This window comes from Cetorhinus maximus, chromosome 22 (genome assembly GCF_964194155.1).
Source record: "Cetorhinus maximus chromosome 22, sCetMax3.hap1.1, whole genome shotgun sequence".
Taxonomy (NCBI): Eukaryota; Metazoa; Chordata; class Chondrichthyes; order Lamniformes; family Cetorhinidae; genus Cetorhinus; species Cetorhinus maximus.
Genome location: NC_135900.1, coordinates 42,500,943 through 42,524,198, shown reverse-complemented (window position 1 = coordinate 42,524,198; position 23,256 = coordinate 42,500,943). Strand labels below are relative to the sequence as shown.

Sequence of the window (23,256 nt, the reverse complement as noted above, 5' to 3'; positions counted from 1 at the left end):
GCATACTCCAGGGAGGCAGAGACACCCGGGAGGCTTTAATCCAAAGAACCTTCAGCTAGCACACCACAGATGGCCCACCAGGACAAGCCTGGGCTGTAGGCTCCATACTCGATACCTATGTTCCAAATCTTCTACGTTAGGAACAGTAACTAAGGGCCTTGTTAATAAAGCTGAATGTCCCACAAAGCTTTTGGAAAGCATTTTTGGAAACCATCCACCTGCAGAAGAAAAGAGGCACCCTCAGCCATGATCACATGTCTGAATTTAATATCACAGACAAAGAAACTATAGGAAACAAAATGACAAAGGTGTTCCAATTCAAAACAAATCATAAAGACCTCATTGCGGACCAACACAAAAGCACCAGTGATAAACCCCGTGGTGTGCCTAGGGTGCCTTATGTTTACATTTCCAGGTGCTACATCTTGGTGCTGACCTCTCGCTGGGAGTGGCATCTGAGACAGCCTGCTGACTCTGCTGTCCTGTTGGCCTCGATGACCTTGGTGGTCGTTCTCTGGCCCATGGAGCCTGTGCTGGCCCCGCCTGGGAGGGAGCTGCCAGTTCCACAGCTGGCATCTCCCCAGTCGTCGCAGCCTCACTGGATGCAACGGTCACTGGGAGAGGGGCGGAGCTGCTGCCGCCCTCATCCGGAGTGCCCTAAGAGATGCCCGCAGAGACGACAGGCAGCTGCTGCGCCGACGTGAGGTTGCTAAGGACCCCCCTGCTCACCGTGGATGGACGGGCACCGAGCTGGGAAACTTGGTGCCCACACCATCTCCCACACTGGCACTGACCAGCTGAGGTCAATGCCAATTTGAGGGCTTGCTAGTCGGAGCGCATCCCCAGGAAGCCCTGACTGGTGTCCTGGAGGAGCCTCTCCATGAGAGTCGCCACTCCCTCCAAGGAGGCTGCATGGCGCTCGGACATGAGGCTCATTGCTTCGGCGATCGTCCGCGTAGTCTCCTCCACCACGGACACCAAGCCAAGCATGTATCTCCCCCAGATGCTCCCACACACCGAGCCACATTTCATGCCCCTGCTGCATAGCGGACGGCTCCAGAGGCACATTATCAGGCACCGACTGAGCATGTGCCTGGTCCCCTGCAGTCCTCCAACTGTTGGCGCCATGGGCACTCTCTGTCTCTGCCAGCTACTCTAGTGACTGTGAAGTGCCTCACCACTGTGCCCCGGGACACTAGCCGATGTTCTAATTCCCACTGAGGTGCTAGTATCTGCGTTGGTGCCTGCCTGGCAGAGATGGTGTGACGCTGGTAAGTCTGAGACTTCAGGGCCCTCAGGTGTGAGAGAGGGTCTCTGCTGCTCCTCCTCCCGGCCCTGCTCCGCTGATGCTGAAAGGAAGAACAAGGACATTGGATCAGTTAACGTGGAGACAATGTCAATGTGCATCCCTGTCCCCCGGATCATTATGCGCTCATCCTTCCATAAGCAATGGTCAAACCATGTTGCAAACTTCAATCACTGAACATTCAGCACTGCCATGGCTGTTGGGAGAACAATGGTGACCTCACTGCTGGGCACACATACCCAGCCATGGCACCCCAGCCTCACCAACACTGGTGGACCTGGGCACATGGCGCCTTTCCAAATCCAGGGTCTCCTGCTCGAAGTGACTGAGAATCGCTAACTGTGCCGGCCTGCCGCCAGTCCTCACCCGCTCGGTGGCATTATGTGCATTCTTCTCCTGAAAAGGAGAGAAGAGCATTGATTAGCGCTACTTGTACCTGGACTCTCTTTGCGGACGGCCCACCCCAACCAGAGTGGGACATTGCAGGGTTCCAGAGCCTCCTCACCCCGCTGCTGCCGAACACTCACACAAAGATGCTAGGCCTGTTACCCACTCCCCGACCCCCTTGGCCAGATGCTGCCTACATCACATTAGGCACCACACACTATAACCTTCCATAGCAAGGAGGCGCAAGCACGTGGAGCACAGAGGGCAGCAGATGGTTCGTTGCCACGCCACCTTGAAGCTCCCCTCGCAGCATGACATCACCCTTACTTGGACATATCCTGGAGTTCCAGCACTGCGCCTAGGTCCAGCTCCTCCAGGTTGCCCCCAAACCAGTAATGTGGGTCACAGTGTTCCACATGCTGCGGGCGCAGAACCCATCTCTTCACCACCCTCTTGAGCTGACCTCAGCATGGCCAATATCTGCTGGCCCACCCAGCAAAGGACACATGCCGTCAATGATTCAATGCAGTCACTACACTCAAACTTTGAGGGGTGGGGGGAGAGCATCAGGGGGTAAAGCCGACCTGCTGGGTTAAGTGACCAATGCCAACATTGTCCTCACCCTTCCAGAGCGCAACAAGTCATTGAAGCGCTTGCGACACTGGATCCAGGTGCATCGCACCACATTGTGGGAGCTCACCACCTCCGCCACCTCCTCCCAGGCACGTTTCATCATGTGGGGGGGGGGCCTCCTCCTCCTGTCCTGGGGAACCAGCACCTCCCGCCATGATACCACTTCCTCGAGGAGAGCAGCAAGTCAGTCATTGGAAAAATGAGGGGCACACTGGCCCCCCGCCCTACCCTCCTGCCTGGCCTGCCCCCATGGCCTACCCTCCTGCCTGGCCTACCTCGATGGTCTGCCGTCCGGCCTGGCCTGCCTCGATGGTCTGCCGTCTGGCCTGGCCTGCCCCGATGGCCTACCCTCCGGCCTGGCCTGCCCCGACGGCCTGCCCTCCAGACTTGCGTCACCTCCATTGCCCCTCTGCAGAGCCCTTCACCCAGCCATTGTGAGCAGCCTTTCCAAAGCTGCCAGACCTTCCTTTATACAGGCCTTTGGGTCACCATTGGACCTAGTGGGCTGAGCGCGCCCATCACCGCCCACCCACTCTCGCTATGCACAGGAGTCGTGAAACACGCTGGGCGGGCCTTAATTGGCCCACCCACTTAAAATGGCAGCACGTACCCAATCACGAGTGGCCATCAGGTCCATGTCCACCTGTGCCTGGTCTTGCTCCGCCCCCCCAACCTACGCCCCCACCCACCCCCCACATTATCCAGAAAATTCTGCCCCTCGAGTACTATCTGCAACGTTGGTCTCCATGAGCTGAATCTCTGGCTCGGCAAGCGGGCCCCGCCCCCGCTCGCCGAGGCATCAAATGACGCTTGGCGATGTCGGGTGGACGTCCCGACGTCATTTAGATTTTCAGTTCAGTGGGTGCGTAGCCAAGTCGGCTGCCCGCCCGCCAAACTGTCAAAGGCCTATTAAGGCCATTTAACTAACGGGATGAGGTTTCATGAATGATTTTAAATTTTCTCCAAAATTTTTATTGAAATTAATGGACATGTCCCAATTTATGTGACAGTTTCACATGAGGGGACATGTCATAAAATTTTTTTTAACACTTTGTTGAACTGTTAAAACTTAAAACTAATCTCCTTCTGTGCCTCAGGGAGATTTCTGCGCTCTTTCACGCTCCCGACTCAGGGAACCACCCTCCACCCCACCACCTCACCTGCACAGGGAGCGCTCAGCGCTTCCGGGCGGACATCACACTGGGAGGGCCTTAATTGGCCCGCCCACGTAAAATGGCGGCACGCAGCTGATCGGGGGCGCTGATTGGGTCCGCGCCCGCCCCTGTGCAGCACCCCCAATGGGGGGAGAATTCTACCCCGTGTGTAAGGAAGGATATACTTGCATTGGTGGCTGCACAACAAAAGTTCACTGGACTGGTCCCTGGAATGAAAAGGTTGTCCTATGATGACAGGCTGAGCAAATTGGGTCTTACTCTATGGAGTTTAGAAGGATGAGGTGATCTCATTTAAACATTCAAGATTCTGTATGTGCTTGACAGGGTGTTCCCACTGATCTATGAATCTAAAACACGAGGCCAGGGTCTAGGGATAAGGGGCCGATCATTTAGGATAAGGAAAGCAGATAGTTACTGGTGAACAGTGCTCCACATGAATTACTTCATGATTTCAGCCTCACGTGGACAGTGCTGTAACTGGGAGTAGTTCATTAGCACAAACTACAGAATCATTTTTGTCATCACATAAAGTGATGCAAACTGGTGTTAGATTTTACAAACATCCCATCCACTTGGGCATTGACACAAAAAAACTTATCTTCTCTATTACTGCGGAACATGGAAAAATTAGAGGCACCTACAAGAGAAACCCAGATATAAAAAGTAATGCTTATGGTCATAGAGTGTTATTTAGGAATGCTCCACTGATGATACTGAAGGATTGAGTGCACAGTCACAGATGATATTGAAGAATTGAGCACAAAGGCAATTTGCAAGCAGGTCAATTTTCAGGAAGGAATTTAAGGGCATTTGTAGCTGCACAACGATCTCTGTTTCCAGACTGCTGCCTACCATCAGAACTTTGCCTCCAATGTGGTATTTATATACTAGCACCAAAATGGTAAGTGGCAACCCTTTTGAATCACATGATAAGTTATGAAAGAAGTGGAGCAGATCTAAAAAGCACTTAGTTAACTCCTCTGCTCTCTTTCCATCCCCTCCCTCTGCCCTTACACAAACACCTCCCCACCATCCCCAGGCTGATAAATCCATGCCAATAATGCCATTATAAAAGAATGATGCCATCTGTCAGAAAATTCAGCACTTCATTGGCGCTGTATTAATAATAGTAGATAGGTGGAATAATTATAGGGATAACTTGCTCAAATCCAACTCTGATCAACAAAGGTATTAAGTTGAGAATTCCATGGGGAAGGCATGTTGAGTGGTGACCAGATGCCAAATTGTCTGTAGATAGATGATAAGAGTGGAAGTTTGACCAGGGGAAGTGTTTGAAGAGATAATAAAGTGCAGACTTATAAGACCAGCTTGAGCAGTCAAGCATGGGAAGTGGCCAGAGAACAATGAATGAATAAAGCTGCTGCATTGTACGTGTGTGTGGCATTGGTGGGGCAGCAGTTTGCATGACAGCTGGCACACCTGCATACCTACATATGGATCTTGTGTTGATTTTCAAATCTTGCATACTACTAATTCTGCATTAACATAACATATTAGGACTCAGTTCATGAATACTTGAAGTCCATTATTTGCACATAGAGAAAATCAGTACTATCCCCTGAAGTACTGTGTATGTTGGATTTGCATTGATTTGATAAATAACGGATATTTTTCAGATATCTCTATCTTTTGAGTCCATGAGCCTGCATTAATATTAAAGGGATGGGAATTTCCTAACAGGGTAAGGGGTCGGTCATATAGGACTGAGGTGAGGAGAATTTTCTTCACTCGGAATCATGAATCTTTGGAATTCTCTACCCCAGAGAGCCATGGAGGCTCAGTTGTTGAGCATATTCAGGGCTGGAATCAATAGATTTTTGGACTCTAAGCAATCAAAAAACATGGGGATTGGGCAGGAAAGTCAAGTTGAGGTTAAAGATCAGCCATGATGTCATTAAATAGAAGAGCAGGCTCAAAGGCCCAAATATCCTACTCTTGCTCCTATTTCTTATATAGAAGAAGATAGTAAAGTAATCATGTCAAATTGCTGCTATGTATTTTGTAGATTGGCATACTGTGGCTGCAGTATGTACTCTGGTGGACGGGGCAATATTGCATCTAATATATGATTGTTAAGCCATCATCATGTGGACTGATTTGTCCTGGATGATGTTCAACAACAACAATTTGCATTTATATATCATCTTTATTATAATAAGATGTAAGGTGCTTTACTGAAGCAATTATCAAATAAATGGAAATATAAGGTAAGCAAATATGGAGCTCCCTAAATTCTGAAAAAGATAGAGAATAAGATGAAGCAGAAAAAAGGTCATATAACAGATGTCATGCGGATAATACAATTGAGACCCAGTATAGAAGGTTCAGAGGGAAAGTGAAAAAACAAAGAAGAGAAGCAAAGAGAGAATATGAGAAGAGACTGGCAGCTAACAGAAAAGGGAAGCCAAAAGTCTTCTGTAGACATATAAATAGTAAAAGAGTGGTAAAAGGGAGACTGGGGCTGATTAGGGACCTAAAAGTGGATTTAAAGACATAGGCAGAGGCATGGCTGAGGTAGTAAATGAATACATTGCATGTCTTTACCAAGGAAGAAAATGCTGCCCAAATCATAGTGAAAGTTGAGGCAGTTGAGACTCTTGATGGGTTAAAAATTTGAGGTATTAGATAGGCTGGCTGCATTTAAAATTGAGAAGTCACCAGGATCAATTGAAATGTATCCAAGGATACTGAGGGAAGTAAGGGTGGTATTTGCAGGGTTTCAATTCTCCTTAGAGGGGTGATGTCAGAGGACTGGAGAATTCCAAATGTGAACAACATCGTTGTTCAAAAAAGAGTGTAAGGATAAGCCCAACAGGTACAGGCCTGTCAGTTTAACTTCAGTGGTAGGAAAGCTTTCCCCTCTTCACCTGTTCACATGTGGCTTCCTAGTTCTTGGAACAGATAGAACAACAGCTGCTAGTATGAAGCCAAGAACAAAAGTACTGAACTACAGGGAATTCAATAGTTATAAGGTAAATGCAATAATATTTGTACAAGTCATATGATCGGATATCATGTGATTGGATTCCCATGATCAGATCATGTGGTCAGGATTGGCAATTCAAGGGATGAGATGGCAAATTGATAGGTAATCCTGGTTAATGCCTTTAGAAATCACTTCTAGTGATTAGATGTTGTGGGTGGTGAAGTGTAAAAATTATAACAAATTTATTGAGTAATCACAAACAAAGGGTGGCTTTAGCTTCCCAATCTGGTCATACTCGGAAACACGATAACAGTGACATTCAGGCTAGACTCTGCAGTTGCATGCAGACTGAAAGCAGTTCAGTATTTCCCTGTGCCAAACCCAGTACTTTACCACAGTGCTCAGATTATTATTGGAAATCCTATTTATGCATCACCCATATGGGGAATAGTTACAGATAAATGTAATTGGTGGATGCTTTTAGTATGAGAATGTCCACAGGAATATAGTTACATAACATTTTCGATGGAAGATGTGACAGACATACCAAATTTAATTCTCTATGTATATATTTAGGTGTGGGGGTGGAAAGAGATGTTGATAACAAATTGATTGAACAACTATAAACAAGGGCTGGTTTTAAATGGGATGTCTTCTCAATAGGATCTGATCAGGAGTAGGCTTTATCATTTATCCCCCTTCCCCTTCTCTTCATTTTATTTATTAATTTATTAATAATCTGGAGAAGGGCATATGCACCACAGTAGAAACACTGAATGCCAATTTTAAAGACCGAGGCAGCTCAGTCAACATAATGTGCTGTGAACATGAGGAAATTGCATGCACATCACAATTATGTTTTTTTTCCCTTTGTTTAAATGAATCCACTAATAACAAACACATCCTGTGCTCTTGAAAATTGCTATTGTTAACTTGAACATGCTACAAAACAGACAGATATCACAAAGGCAGAATCTTGCCACTTTTCATACTAATTACATCTGTTATGCCATTTATCAACTCTACCAGTTAAGAGGGATAAGTGCACTTCCCAGAGAAAATAAACTGCCATTATTTCACTGGCATTATGAGGTCTCAATCATCTCCAAAGTGTATAATCAATAGCTGAAGATTATCAAACAGTGAACCTATTTCCATTAAACTTTTTACTGGTAAACTATGAAGTCTATGGTAAATAATTTGAAGATGTTCAGCACCATATTTTTAGGAACATCGTTTGAAATTCAGGTCCTGCAATAAATATTTCCACCAATGAGTTCCATTAAGGCTTGGATTAGAAAAATTGAACTATCAAACTTTAGCTTTTGGAAGCTGCTAACTGAGGTAGCGTTGGTCCTTTGATTCTCACTTTACTTTTCAGATCGTGGATGCGAAGATCTCTCTGATACCTTTGTTAACTCATCTGAGTAGACAGTAACTGATATTAGCCACATCCACAAGGGATCAGAATCATAAACAATAATTAAGGGCTAGTGTTCTTATTTTCAATTATGCCAAAGCTTGTTGAAAGCATAGTTAATGAGAAAGTATTGCATTACACACTATTGAGTCATCAAATTGGATTCAGAGCAAGTTATTTAAACTTTTCAGTTGAATGTGAACTGTGATCCAGGAGCACTACCAAAGGACTGGTGTTTACAAATATTACATCCCTGTTCAAAAAAGGAAAGAGGGATAAACTGGAATCAGTCGGCGTAACATTGGTAATGGGGAAACCTTTAGCAACAATAATCTAAGGCAAAATTAATTGGCCCTTGGAAAAATATGGGTTAATAAGTGACAGTCAGCATGGATGTAATAATGGCAAATCCAATTTGATTGAGTTCTTTAATGAACTAACAGAGAGGATTAACAAAGTCTGTTTAATGTGTATACGTACATTCAAAAAGTGTCTAGCAATGTACTGCATATAATATACATTACCACATATAAACTTGTGTTATGATCCCCAGTTGAGGTTACCCCTGGACAAGCCTGATCCCAGTGTGAGATCCAGCTTGATGGATCGTAACTTTTAATTTGTTTGTTTAGATCACACAAAACTCGGAAATGCAGTTAAAAGTTGAGTAGCAGACTGCAGGAGGACATAGATTGGTGAAATGGGCAAATACGTGGAAATGCAATTAAATGCAGAGAAGTGTAAAGTGATACGCAGGAAATGTAGTGAGAAGCAATATAAACTGAATGATACAACTTTAAAGGGGATTCAGAAATAGAGGGACTGGGGATCTAGCGTACAAATTTTTGAAGTGGCAGGACAAGTTAAAAAAGGCCGCAGAGGCCCAAAGTACAAAAGCAAGCAAGTAAAGATAAACTATTATAAACTACTGGCTGGGTCCCAGCATATATCTTTACTCATTCACAGAATGTAGGCATTGGCAAGGCCAATATTTATTGCCCATCCCTGGTTGAGAAGGTAGTGATGAGTCACCTTCTTGGACACTGCAGTTCGTGTGGTGAAGGTTCTCCTGCTGTGCTGTAGGGAGGGAGCTCCAGGATTTTGATCCAGTGATGATGGAGGAGATATATTTCCTAATAAGGATTGTGTGCGACTTGGAAGAGGAACTTGTAAGTGGTGCTTTTCCCAAGCACCTTTTGCCCTTGTCATCCTAGAAAGTAGAGGTTGGGGTTTCAGAAAGTGCTGTCAAAGAAGCTTTGATTAGTTGCTGTGGGACATTTTGTAGTTGGTGCATAATGATGCCATGCTGCACCAGTGGTGGAAGGAGTGAATGTTTAATGTGGTGAATGGGGTGCCCATCAAGCGGGTTGCTTTGTCCTGAACAGCACCAAGTTTCTTGAGTGTTTTTGGAGATGCACTCTTCGAGATAAGTGGAAAGTATTCCATTGCATTGCTGAATTGTGCCTTGCACATGGTGGAAATGCTTTGGGAAGACAAGGCATGAGTCAGCTGCTGCAGAATACCCAGCCTCTAACCTGCTCTTATAGCCACAATAGTTATGCGTCTGGTCTAGTTAAGCTTCTGATCAATGATGACTGTGAGGATGTTAATGGCAGAGGATTCAATGTGGTAATGTCATTGAATGTCAAGGGGAGATGGTTAGATTATCTTTTGTCGAAGATGGTAATTGCTTGGCACTTGTTTGGCATGAATGTTACTTGTCACTTATCAGCCCAAATCTGAATGTTGTCTGGGTTTGCTGCATGTGGGCACAGACTGGGAAGTTGTGAATGGATCCAATCACTACGGAATCATTAGTGAACATCCCCACTCTGACCTTATGTTGGAGGGAAGGTCATTTATGAAATGGCTGAAGATGGTTGATCCTAGGACACTACCCTGAGGAACTACTGCAATATCCTGAGACTGAGGTGTTTGGCCTCCAACAACCACAACTATTTTCCTTTGTGCTAGGTATGACTCCAGTCGGTGATATCATTGACTTCAATTTTGCCGGGGCACCTTCATGCCACACTCGGTCAAATGCTGTCAAGGACAGTCACTTTCACTTCACCCCTCGAACTCAGCTCTTCGCCTATGTTTGGACTAAGGATATAATTAGGTTTGGGGAGAAGTAAGCATAGAATCATAGAAAATTTATGGCACAGAAGGAGATCATTCTGCCATCGTTATTGTGCTGGTTGAACATGAGCTGAGCACTGGTGAGCAAGTTATTGGTGAGTAAACATTGCTTGTGATGATGTAACACCTTCCATTACTTTTCTGAAAGGTTTAATTACTGTACGCAGCCCATGTTTTTTCAATACATGGTCACTTTAAGGTTTTCTAAGCAGTCTCACATGGTATTTATCACAGAATAAGGTCTGCATGGTACCTTACAAACTGCTGCATGGCCACGCACACATGCAGCTAAAAAGGAACATTGCTCAATGCTTTACTTTGTCTGAACCAGTCACCCTCATTATATAACTTGCAGCCTGGAGTTTCTGCTGGTTTGTAATAGACTGGATCTTCTGTGGAGCAGCACTCATTGTCGGATAGCCACTCTGCTCAAACATTTCCACACCTCGATGCTGCTCCTCATTTCTTGCCGGATCTTCTGAGCCCAACTTCTCCAGAAATGCTGGGCGCAGCACCCCTTGAAAAGCAGTGCTGTAGTGTCAGGGGAAGACAGGGCACAGCCCCCTTTTTATGGCACTCACTTCTGTATGGTCAGTTTAAATGTCTAATGTGAATGTTAGTGAATGGGCAGGGTGGGTGAGGTAAATGGGTAAGTGAGTAGGGTGGGTGACAGGCGGGTAGAGTGACAGGCGGGTAGAGTGACAGGCAGGTAGAGTGACAGGCCGGTAGAGTGACAGGTGGGTAGAGTGACAGGCGGGTAGAGTGACAGGCGGGTAGAGTGACAGGCGGGTAGAGTGACAGGCGTGTAGAGTGACAGGCAGGTAGAGTGACAGGCAGGTAGAGTGACAGGCGGGTAGAGTGACCGGCGGGTAGAGTGACAGGTGGGTAGAGTGACAGGTGGGTAAGGTGACAGGCGGGTAGGGAGGTCCACAGGGTTCTGATGCGCATCTTGGGTCATATGTCTGGTCTCTACGATCCGGAGACTAGAAGATCTGGACCATTGTTTTCTTCAGCAGAATTTGCCTAAAGTTGGCCAGCCCAGCTGGATAGGTTACAGAATTTTAAAAATAAATTATGTTCGACTCGAAACGAGTTTCTGCAATCTTTTGAGCCATATTTTAAAAATCACACTAAATGATGGCGCTGACTATGAAACTGGCTGAGCTCTCAGTTTCAGTTCATCAACATTGCGAGGTTCAGCTAATTGCACCTACTTATTGGCTATAAAAATTAAAAAGATTATTTTAGGAACAATGACACTAATAGGCAGGTTTTAAAGACTTTTTTTAAATTTTACTAAGTAACTGAAAACTGTAGAGCAATACAACCTGCAAATGGCTGGGTATGGTTTTATAAAGTCATTTTCAGTCATTCAAAATTGGGTTGTTCTCAGGTGATGGACTGATACTGTGATTTAAAATGCTTATTTTTGCGATACCTCATTTTAAGCTGTATTAATAAAACTGCGCCAACTCACCAATATTTAATAATTGTTGCAGCAACATGTTTTTAAAATCTGTTCTAACACACTGATTGCATTGGTTCATGGCAGATTTTACTAGATTCAAGTGTGTTGAAGCAGAAACTGGAGAGAATGAAAACGCTATTCAAAGCTTGAAAAATTTTGGGTGTAATTTGAACCCGTATCACTGATTGTTCCCAAAACAGAAATTCCCCCCTTCTGTATCTTGACTATTATTACATGAGCTGAGACTCTGGTCCACTTCAAAGGAAGTTTAAAGACAAAATGTAAAACGGAAATGCTGGAAATACTCAGTCAGCCAGGTAGCACCTGAGGCAAGAGAGAAACAGAGTTAACATCTCCCACAATTGTTGCCTGACTCGCTGAGCATTTGCAGCATTTTCTGTTTTTATTTCCGATCGTCAGCACCTGTGGTATTTTGCCTTTGTGCTGAAGCATAAATACACTTTTACTTCATAAGTAATGCAACACTTGACAGACACTATAAATCAAGTTTAAAAAAAGACACCAGTGCTAATTGTTTCATTGTGTGCTTTTAATGACTTCTGTGCTGAACAAAACACTTTGTTCTGCGATTTGTTTCATAGAGATTTTGTTTCCAGTGAAAATCAGTTAATATGTTACTTATCACTAGAATTCACTGACAATCAGCATGGATTTAAATAGCTTTATTGAATGCATTTCCCTTTATATCTCAGATAAAGACCCCAAATAACGTTTACCAGAACGCAAGCTTTTGGCTTTATCCCTTGCATCCAAAATTAATTGACTAACAGTGTAAAGTGGATAAGTAATGTAATTTTTTTGTATTTAATGCTGTGATATTTTCAGTTGTAATACTTTCTTGTTGAATCTTCACCAGCCCCACCTGGCCTTTCTGCTCCAATCAGAATCTGTCAGTAATTTATTGGTCAGCAGTGATTTTGACATTAATGCTGATCTAACCAATTGGATCTGGACCTTGCAGTTCCAAAGAGCTGCTGTGTTTGTCACATATAAAGTTGCCACAGAATGAAATGATCATACTGAAGAATTAGAATCAGAGTGGGCAATTCCTGCTTTGCTTCAGTAAAGTAAAATTACTTTGGAATTAAAATTAAATCTTTCTCTTTTATTTTAGGCACGGGAAAAGAAATTTTACAGACATGAGACTGAGGACAGTTTTGCTGCTCACTGCACTGCTCTACATTGATGCTGCAGGTAGTTCAATCATATATCATCTTTCATGTTGTTTATTGCTATGAAGTGAAGGATCTGGTTTGTCTAAGGCACCTTCAGTTATAAGTTGGAAAATATCAATTAAATAAAAAGTCTAACAATATTTTGCATTTAAATCCATACAAGCTCACAGTATTCTCTAGCTCTATAGATTTTACCAATGTGATCCTGATTTGAAAAAAAATAGTCTGTGGTTCTATTTCATAATGAGGTGGCTTCCTTTCAAAACTATCAGCCACTGTGTAAGTGTGACTTAGACTTCAGGCTGTTCTCACTCAATGAAAAAAAGAGTCTTGCATTTATATAGATCATTCACAAACTCAGAATGTTCCAAAGCACATTGAAGCCAATGAAGTACTTTGAAGTGTAGTCACTGTTGTAATGTAGGAAATACAGTAATTTGTGTATAGCTGGGTCCCACAAACAGCACAGTGATGATTATCAAATAATCTGTTTTAGTGATGTTGAATGATAAATATTGGCCAGGTCACTAAAGACAACTCCAGTGCTCTTCTTCCTAGTGCCATGGGATCTCCAATGTTCATCCGAGATGGCAGTCAAGGCCTCAGTTTAACATCTCATTTGAAAGATGGCATTTCTGACATTCTAATACTCCCTTGCTGAAGTGTCAGATTAAAACTTACACTCAAGTCTCTGAAGTGGGTTTAAGTCTGCAACCTTCAGACTCTGAGGTATGAGTGTTATCTCTGAGCAGCAGAAACACTGTAATCCTTATATCCCACTATGACATATACGCTTGGATTATTTAAGTAGATAGTTCCAAGCAATTTTGGAACGTAATTTATAGTGTTGCAGAGCTATAAATTCATACAGCTTGCTTGGGGATTATGGTCTTTCAGTCTATTGCATGTTCAGGCTAACAGTGCCATTTAGAGAATACAAGAAAAATAGAATAGAGTCACAAAGTTACCAGTAACCTAGCACCCTATTTGAATTAGTGGGAAGGTTAAATTTGAAAGCAAATGTTAAAACAGCAGTACCTTATTTGCGTGTAATTCCATTCTTAACTTTTAATTCTGAATGTGTCATTACATTACAAGTAATTGTTCCTCCAAGATATTCTGTCTTTTTGTCTTACTTTTATCCCAAAAGAAATTTTATTTCCTTCTGTTATTTCTGTTAGTCATTCACCATAATGCTCATTTCTTCACCTAGGTCACAGGTTTTCATTCAAATAGATTTATTTATTTCTTCATCTCATTCAAATCCTTCCCTTTGATACCAATTTTCCACATTTACTTTTTCACTAAAAGAAACATGCAAGAAAATATATTGCCTACATTATAACGTAAAGGGTTATCAATTCAGAATAATTAAAGTATTGTTAAAATAAGGAAAGGTAAGTTTTTTTTGTATTGCTTCGAACCTAAGTAATTACTCTGGATTTGTTCAGATTAAATGTATATAGTTATATGAAACCGTGGTTAGATCACATTTAGAGTACTGCATTTAGTTGTCGGCACTGCACCTCAAGAAGGATATATTGATGTTGGAGGGATGTAGAGCAGATTCATCAGAATGATGCAGTGGCTAAATGTGTTAAGTTATGAGGATAGGCTGCACAAACTAGGCTTGTATTCCCTTGAGTATAGATGATTAATGGATGATCCAAATGAGGTACTTACGGTGATTAAAGGAATTGATATAGCTGATAGAGAGAAATTACTCTCTCTGGTGGGTGAGTCTAGAAAGGGGAGCACAGACCAGAGGTTTCTGTTCAGTGTGCGGGGGTGGGGGGCAGCCCCACATGCCGACGCGTGAAATGACGCACGGTGACATCGGGCGTGCTGTGGCAGCTATTTGCAAATTAAGGTTTTCAGATGAAAGTTGCCAAAGTTCAAATTTCCCACATTGTGGAAGCCAGTGAGTGGCCTGGAACTTGGGATAGGGTAGTCTGGTGACATGTTTTTAAAATCAGTGATTTTTTATGTAATGGGTTAGCATGCTGCTGCCAGATTCAGCTTCTTCAGTGGCACCCTTCATTTACTCAAATAGGTTTACAGCTGACACTGTCCCCGCCACCATTGAGCTGGTCTCATTCCCAACAGCTGCTGAACTTAAGCCATCTCATTGAACATTGGAGAACTTACCAGAGATGGGCTCTTAATGAGCCCACAACAATCTAAATTGCCTTGTTAATAGGAGAAAGTGGGTCCAGATACATGCTCCCTGCCCTCTGGAAAATGGCGGAAGGCGGAAATGGAGCTGGGATTTCCAGCAAGACACTCGGCAGCCATTTTGTTTGCTGCCCACCAAATTCCAGCCTAGGTGCCAATTAAACATTTCAAAACTGAAATTGATAGACTTTTGTTATGTAAGGTTATTAAGAAGAATGAAACCAAGGTGAGTAAATGGAGCTGAGGTACAAATTAGCCTAAAAGCACTGTGGGTGTACCTACGCTACTAGGACTGCAGTGGTTCAAGAAGGCAGCTCACCACCACCCTCTCAAAGGCAATTAGGGATGAACAATAAAAATGCTGGCCTGGCCAGCAACACCCATGTCTTGCGAAAGAACAAAAAAACCTATGATCTAATTGTATGGCAGAACAGGTTTGAGGGCTGAATGGCCTACTACTATTTCTATGTTCTTATGCTGTACCCATTCAAAGTTAATAGGGGACAGCCAGCAAGGGATTCTTAAAGGAAAATTGTGTCCGACTAACCTTATTGAAATCTTTGATGAAGTAGCTGAGAGGATTGATGAAGCTGGTGCAGTAGGTGTATATATGCAACTTTAAAAATTGATAAAGTACCACACAACAGTCTAACAGAAATAGAAGGACATGGATTGAAGGAGATGGTGCTAACTTGGGTGTCTAATTGGCTAAGGAATTTTTGATATTAGGACCATTCCTTTTCTTGTTATCTCTTACCTCGACCTGGGTATAGGGAATACAGTTCTGAACATTGTGGATGATACAAAACTTTGCAATGTAACAAGTAGTGAGGAAGTTATTATCAGACTTCTGGAGGACATAGACTGGTAAAATGGGCAGACACATGACAGATACAATTTAATGCAGATCAGTGAAGTGAAGTGATGCACTTTGGGAGGAACACCATGGAGAGGCAATGTAATCTAAAAGCAAACTATTTTAGGAGTGTTAGGATTTCTAGATGATGCTCGACAGCTTCAGTTGGATCTTAATCTCACGACGGACAAGTGATGTTTGGATAAATGCGGTGTTATGCATGGGGGCAGGACATATGCTCAACATGCACACATCTTCAGGAAAAGCATTAAGAAAGAGATCTGTTCCTTCTAATGTATAGATCACTAAAGGAGCAATGCCACAAAGCGATAACAAGAGTCAATAGGCTTTTGGGGTGCATTACAGGCCATTTAATTATAAGACGAGGCATACTATTTAGCACAAGATTCTGGTCAGACCTTACTTTGATTATTGCGCTCCTTTGGTCTTCAAACATGGGTGATATTACGGCTTTGCAAATCGTGCAGAGGAGGGACTCTAGAGTAATTCCCAGCTTAAAGCATCTTATCAAGATAGGCTAAAGGAATCGGGACTGTACAGTTATAAATTCAGTTATATGGGGAGAAGTGTAGACTCCATGGTGAACTAATTGAGGTTTATCAGAAATTGATTTTGTTCCACTTGACAGTTTGTTCTAATAAAATAGGTCACAATTTTTAGTTATGTAAGGTCAGACCCAGATTTGATGCCAAGGTGGTACCTTTTCCGGAGATTAGCGGACCTCTGGATCAGGCTGTCATCTCATGGTGGATGCTGATTCACTGAATTCCTTTAGACATGTGCTGGACTGGATTCTGATTGAGGCAGACATCATATCTTACAAGAAGTAGGTACTTCAGGAAATTCAGGGACAGAGTGATCTCCTGGATTAACTTTGATAGCCTAGATGGATTGGAGAGGAATTTCCCAGATTCCTTTCTCCTAAATCAGCCTGGATTTTTATCTGTTTCTTCACATCTCCCAGATGATCAAATGGTTTGGAGAGGGGTGAAGAGTATATATGTTGTGATTTACAAGGTACCACAATTTTGTGGGACAGGCTGAATGGACCAGAAGGTATTTACCTGTCTATCTTATTTTTTCATGTTTGTATTTTGAAGGATGCATATTCCCAATTCTTCAAAGAAAGTGAGGCAAGTTGATAAGGTGGTTAATAAATTGTATGTGAAACCTGGTTTGTAAATAGAGGCGCTGAATACCAAAACAAAGAAGTTGTGCTAAACCTTTACAAATCATTGGTCAGGCCCCAGCTGGAGTATTGTGTGCAATTCTAGGTATCACACTTTAGAAAGGATGCCAAGGCCCCTGAGAAGGTACAGAAGTGGTTTGCCGGGATGTTACCAGGGACGAGGAATTCAGTTATATGGGGAGATTGGAGAAGCTGGGATTCTTCTCCTTGGAGCAGTGAAAGGAGACTGAATATAGAGGGAAGTGGGATAAAAACAGCAACTACAAACAAGTCAGCCTAACATCAGTGGTGGGGAAACTTAGAGACAATAATCCAGGACAAAATTAATCAATATCTGGATAAGTACTGGCTAACAAATTTAAGTCAACACAAAAAGCAAATTATATTTGACTGATGAGATCAAGTTCTCTGATGAAGTAACAGATGGGTTGATGAGGGTAGTATGGGTGTTGTTTTGCTTTTGGACATACAAAAGGAGTTTGACAAAGTAACACACAACTTGCTGGCAAAATTAAACATGTGATTAAAGGAACAGGGGGCAAATGGATACAAAATTGACTAAGAGATAGAAAGCAGAGAGCAGTTAATTTCAAGACTGGAGCAAAGAATACAATGGTCTTCCTTAGGTAAGGTATTCCAGTGATCTTTTTGATATATGTTAACACCTAGATTTAGGAATATGAGGCATATTTTCAAAGGTTCCAGATGATATGAAACTCAGAAACTTAGTGAACAATGAGAAGAATGGAAAGAGATTTCAGAAGGACCACTGGTGAATTGAGCAGACAAATGGCAGACTAAATGTAACATAGGAGTATGAGGTGATACATTTTAGTAGGAAGAATGAGGAGAGGCAATATGAACTAAATACGAAACCAAAGTACTGCAGCATGAAATAAATACAGAAAAGCTGGAAGTACTAGCTGACAGCATCTGTGGAGAGAGAAACTGTGTTACTATTTCAGATCTGTGAACTATATAGTACAGTTTTAAAGAGAGTGTGGGAACAGAGGGACCTGCAGATATATGTACATAAATCTTTGAAAGTGGCAGAACAAGTTGAGGAGGCTGTTTAAAAAATCATAGGGTTGATTCTTGAAAGGCTGTGGAGACAAATGGAGGCAAGAGGGCTTGCAATTTCCTGGTGCTGGCAGATTGCCAGTACTTTTCCACCTCCGGCCTGTTTTTGAACAGGCTGGATCGGGGGTTGCAGGGGGCAGCGAGGTTGTCAGCTACCAGCCCACAAGTGGCAGGAGGCAAAAGGGCCTATTAAGGCCACTCTAGCAACTGGAATTTTCCTATTAGCCCTCCAGCCTTGGGAGCCTGCCGTTGTGCTTAATTGGATGGGCTTCCCGGAGGTGGTCACTTAATTGACCTCCTCTTCCAAATTCGTTTCCATGGTCCTGCCACCAGCTGTTTCTGGGCTTCTGACTTAGAATTCAGCCAGGTGTTTTGATCGGGACCCTGGAATGAAAACCCAGTCCCAAATCTTTACTTAACTTTATTGATAGAGGAATGAAGCAAGGGAGTTATCCTAAACTTTTCTAAAACATTGGTTAGGTCTCAGCTAGAGCATTGTGTTCAGTTCTGAGCACCACATCTTCACAAGGATGACAGATTTGGAGATGGTGCAGAACAGACTCACTAGATGGTTAAGGCTTCAGTCACAAGGAAAATTGGAGAAGCTGAAATTGTCTCCTTAGAGCAGAGAAGTTTAGGAGGAGATTTGATAGAGGTTCAAAATCATGAACAGTTTTGATAGAATAAATGAGGAGAAACTGTTTCCAGTAGAAGAGGCGTTGGTAATCAGAGGGCACAGATTTAAGGTGATTGTCAAAACATGGGAAACCTGTTTTATTATACAGTGAGTTGTGATCTGGAATGCAGTGCCTGAAAGAGTGGCAATAGTTTCCACAGGAAATTTCAAAAGGCAATTGGACATGTACCTGAGGAGGCCTAATTTTCAAATTGGTGGAGAAGAAGCTGAGATGTGGGACTAGTTCTTTCAAAGATTTGACACAGGCATGATGGGCTGAATGGCTCCCTTTTGTGCTATAATATTCTACGATTCTATGACTCTATCAAGGCCATGTTATGAAGTGTGAGTTCAGCTAAAGTTACTTGAGGATACCTTCAATAGATCATCTTTAAAACAGCTGATATTATCACATTTACCCACTCATCCTAGTCCTACGAAGCAAGAGCATTATAGTTTCATAATTAGAAACTATGGTCAGAATCTTGTTGAGGCATCTGGGGTTGTGCTTGCAGGCTGGAGAGCCTGTTTTTCAGGAAAGCCTGTTGAACGACATGCCAATCAGGCAGCAGTGAAGACAGCAGTGGGCCTTCCTCTGGAATCAAGACTCCAGGGCTGAAAGTCTCGCCTCTTGAGAGCTGCCAGCCAATCAGAGGCTGGCAGCTGTTGTGCTCAGCAGGACCACTGGGGAAGCCATGGCTGCTGCAGGAAAAACACCTACTGGAGTCCCAGGATCACACAGTGAGCCAGGCCACAGGTAACTACTAAGAGGTGGGTGGTTTTGGTGGGTGGGAATCACAGGGATAGGGTTGTAGGGGATCAGCAGGAAGGGCAGGGAGTGGCTCTTAGTGTGCCCCCCTCTTAATGTCCAGGCCTTTAATCAGGCATTGAGTGCCTTTGATTGAGGGACCTCCACTCTGCAGCGGTGACAAGCTGGCTGCAGTTTTACGCCACAAGACGACAGGCCCATCTGCAACTAGGTTAATACCAGAGGTTGGGGGGGTGGATGAGGCTCATGAGTGGTCATTAATTGGCCATTTAAGGGCCTCAAGTGCCGGTGGGGTAGGAAGGTTGGCCATGGGCCATCCTGCCCAGAACTTAATTCTGGTGCAGTCGGAAAGGCGGTGAGGTTCCGATATGCCACCAACTCACCTAAAATGCCCTTCCTTCCTCCAAGCTCACCAGTAATGAGAGCAAAAGATTCCGGCCTATATCAGAGCCTGTGTTCCAATCTTATAAGCTGCCTTCCTTCCCCTATCCCCATCCATTCATGCTGTTGTTCTCACTCCTGAAGGTCTCAAATAGCACCGTGAATACCATCAAGTGCCTTTTGTTGCTCGACCTCAAGAAGGGCCATTTTGGTCTTCCTCTGAAAGATATGACTGTGACTGGTGAAACTTACTCTACGAAAGGAAATACAGATTGTAATGGTCTGTCAGAACTCTAGAATTATGGCTAATAAGAATATAAGAAAGTACAGATTGAGAGAAGTCTACAATATGATGGAAGCAATTGTTAGCTAGTAAATCTGTGGACTGACAGTGGGATTTATTCAAAAAGATATTTGTGGCATGGAGAAGGAGAGACCGTCATTAAGATATCTGATGGAATGGCCTCCCTGTTTTTTACAGCCAGAGTGCACCTTCCCTTTAGGAGGTGATGACTGCCTTTAAGTGATGTCGCTAGAGACTGAGGCCTAAATTTCCTGGTCCTGTCCCCACAGGAATCATCATAGGAGGGACAGAAAATTTAATAGACCAGCAAAATCCCACCCTTACCTGACCCCTCAAAAGCAGGCTGAATGCAACCAATGAGTAGTATGGGTTATGATAATAATGGTTACCCATGATAATGAGCAGCCTGCAGAAATATTAAATGTTCACTGGCAATGTTAACAGGTACTCCCTGTGTTCCCATATTTGGGCACAGTTGAACATATAGGCATATATTTTATCTGTTATTTACCAGTTACCACATGATGTATTCAGAAACAGTCACTCTTACATCAATGAAATGACCTGTGCTTTCATTGTTCCCTTTGCATTAGCCATTTTATGCCTTTGGCCTGATGAATTTCCCAATGATTTGCATATTGCAATTTTCTGAAGCAGCCCCCATTGTCAGACTAGCTCTCTGTTAACTGGTTCATCTTGACTGGTTGACCATTTGTAGTTTCCTGTTAATTTTTCTCTTAATTTCTCTGCATTTTTGTAGCTGTTATTCTATTTAAAATTTCTAAGATACATATCTGTTTTACTCTAACTAAAACAAAACTGTAGGATGCATATGACCTTATTAAATGCTATGTCGCTAGCTTAATCAGTACCTGATTTCTGTAGTAACTTTATTTGGTTTAAATTTTCAACTGCATAATACACTAAGGCAGTTCATGTCTCAAAATATTTTTAATGAAGACTTGTATTTATATAGCATCTTACATGACCACAGGGTGTCCCAAAGAGTTTTTAAGCCAATGAAGTACTTCTGGGGTATAGTCATTATTGTAATGTGGGAAACAGCCATTTTGTGCACAACAAACTCCCCCAAAAGCCAATATGATGTTGACCAGATAAATCTGTTCTTGTGATATTGACTGAGGAATAAAACTTGGCCAGAATACTGGGGATAGCTCCTCAGCCCTTCTTCAAAATAGTGCCATAGGATCTTTTGCGTCCACCCAAGAGGGCAGTTGATGGGGCCTCAATTTAAACATCTCACCCGAAAGACAAATGGAGCAGTTAAAGTCACATTGTAATTAGCTAGAATTTAGCTGAATTATAAGTAGCCAATGACTTTAATTAGAAGTACATAGAAGACTTTTGGAGCTCCTTGTGATTTATTTCAACTTGTTTATCTTATTAATTTTACAGCAACTGTCAGTATTTGGAATTCAGCAAGTCGATTCAATAGGAGAAAAGCGCAGTCTCTTCGTCACCATTTATCTGACAACAATGTTCATATGAAATTTTATCCCCGTCCTATTCCTTTTCCTGAGAAAAACCCAGAGCTGCGTTATTCCCATCCTTTGTCCAAGAACAACCCAGAGGTACCTCTATCCCATTCCATTCCTTTGCCTGAGAACAACAATGCAATGGCACTTCATCCCCATTCTAGTCCTTTGCCTGAGGGCAAATCCATAGCAAATTCTCCCTATCCTATTCCTTTGCCCATGAAGAACAACCTAGATTCACCATTGCATCCTCATCTGTTTCATCCTCAGAGAAAACCAATTTTTACCCAAGATTTGGACCCAACTTTTCTTGTAGCGACTCCTCTTAACTATCCTACGAAAAGCAAAGCAATTATGCCTGAGACCCGCCCTTATCCTTATCCTTATCCTTATCCTCAGCCTTCTCCCTTTCTGAACAAGAACAAATTACTACCTATTAACTATCCTGAAGTGGATCCCTCTTCAGAGCAAGAGTCAGAAGTAGAACCTTCCCAATCTCCAGACAATGCGGCAGAAATGGAACCTTATGCTTCTTTAGAGGATGAGCTAGAACAGGAAGGTGATTCTTCTGCAGAGGATGGCACAGAAAAGGAAATGGTTCTTTTCTCAGAGAAAGGGATGCAAAAGGAACCTCCTATCACTGCAAAAAGCTTCCAAGCCCGTCGAGCATCTTGTTTAGTTGGGTGGATTTATAATAAGGAATTATCTGCCTGTTACAACTTTTTCCAAGCTAAAATGACCTGGATACAAGCTGAGGTAAGAGCCTGGATGTGCTTATTTCTTCAGTTATTAAAGAAAGCTCATCAGTTCTATTAAAGAAGAAAATAACAGAAAATAATGCAAATAATGAAAATATTCTCCCTCCACCTGGACCCCTCCCTCTGGATTCTTACCTGCTCTTGATCTTTTCATTGAGAACTGTCAGCGTGACATCAGTCATCTCAATTTCTCTGTTCCTCTCACCCACTATCTCCTTCTGAACTTGCCACACTCCGTTCTCTCAGGTCCAACTCTGACTTTGTCATCAAACCTGCTGACAAGGGTGGTGCTGTTGTTGTCTGGCGTACTGACCTCTATCTCGCAGAGGCTGAGCGTCAACTCGCAGAAACTTCCTCCTACCTCTCCCTGTACCATGACCCCACCACTGAACATCAAGCCATTGTTTCCAGGACTGTCACTGGCCTCATCTCTTCTGGAGATCTTCCTCCCACAGCTTCCAACCTCATAGTCTCCCAACCTCAGATGGCCCGCTTCTACCTCCTCCCCAAAATCCACAAACAGGACTGTCCCGGCAGACCTATCATGTCTGCCTGGTCCTGCCCCATGGAACTCATTTCTTGCTATCTTGACTCCATTCTCTCTCCCCTTGTCTAGTCTCTTCCCACCTACATCCGCAATTCCTCTGATGCTCTACATCATACCAACAATTTCCAGTTCCCTGGCCCCAACCGCCTCCTCTTCAACATGGACGTCCAATCCCTCTACACCTCCATCCCTCACCGGGATGGTCTGAGGGCTCTCCACTTCTTCCTCGAACAGAGGCCCAAACAATCCCCATCCACCACCACTCTCCTCTGTCTGGCTGAACTTGTTCTCTCACTGAACAATTTCTCCTTAAACTCCTCTCACATCCTC

The 23,256-nt window shown here is 43.2% G+C and overlaps 1 protein-coding gene across 4 annotated transcripts in view; it reads left to right on the top strand.

Annotated features, from left to right (window-relative positions):
- Positions 1 to 23,256, top strand: part of LOC144696637 (uncharacterized) — a 60,845-nt gene that overhangs the window by 20,703 nt on the left and 16,886 nt on the right. For all 4 annotated transcript variants that reach the window (XM_078568179.1, XM_078568176.1, XM_078568178.1 and 1 more), the window contains 2 exons: positions 12,614 to 12,693; positions 21,542 to 22,377. In XM_078568179.1, coding sequence (XP_078424305.1) covers positions 12,614 to 12,693; positions 21,542 to 22,377 — 916 coding nt within the window. The remainder of the gene's footprint in view (positions 1 to 12,613; positions 12,694 to 21,541; positions 22,378 to 23,256) is intronic.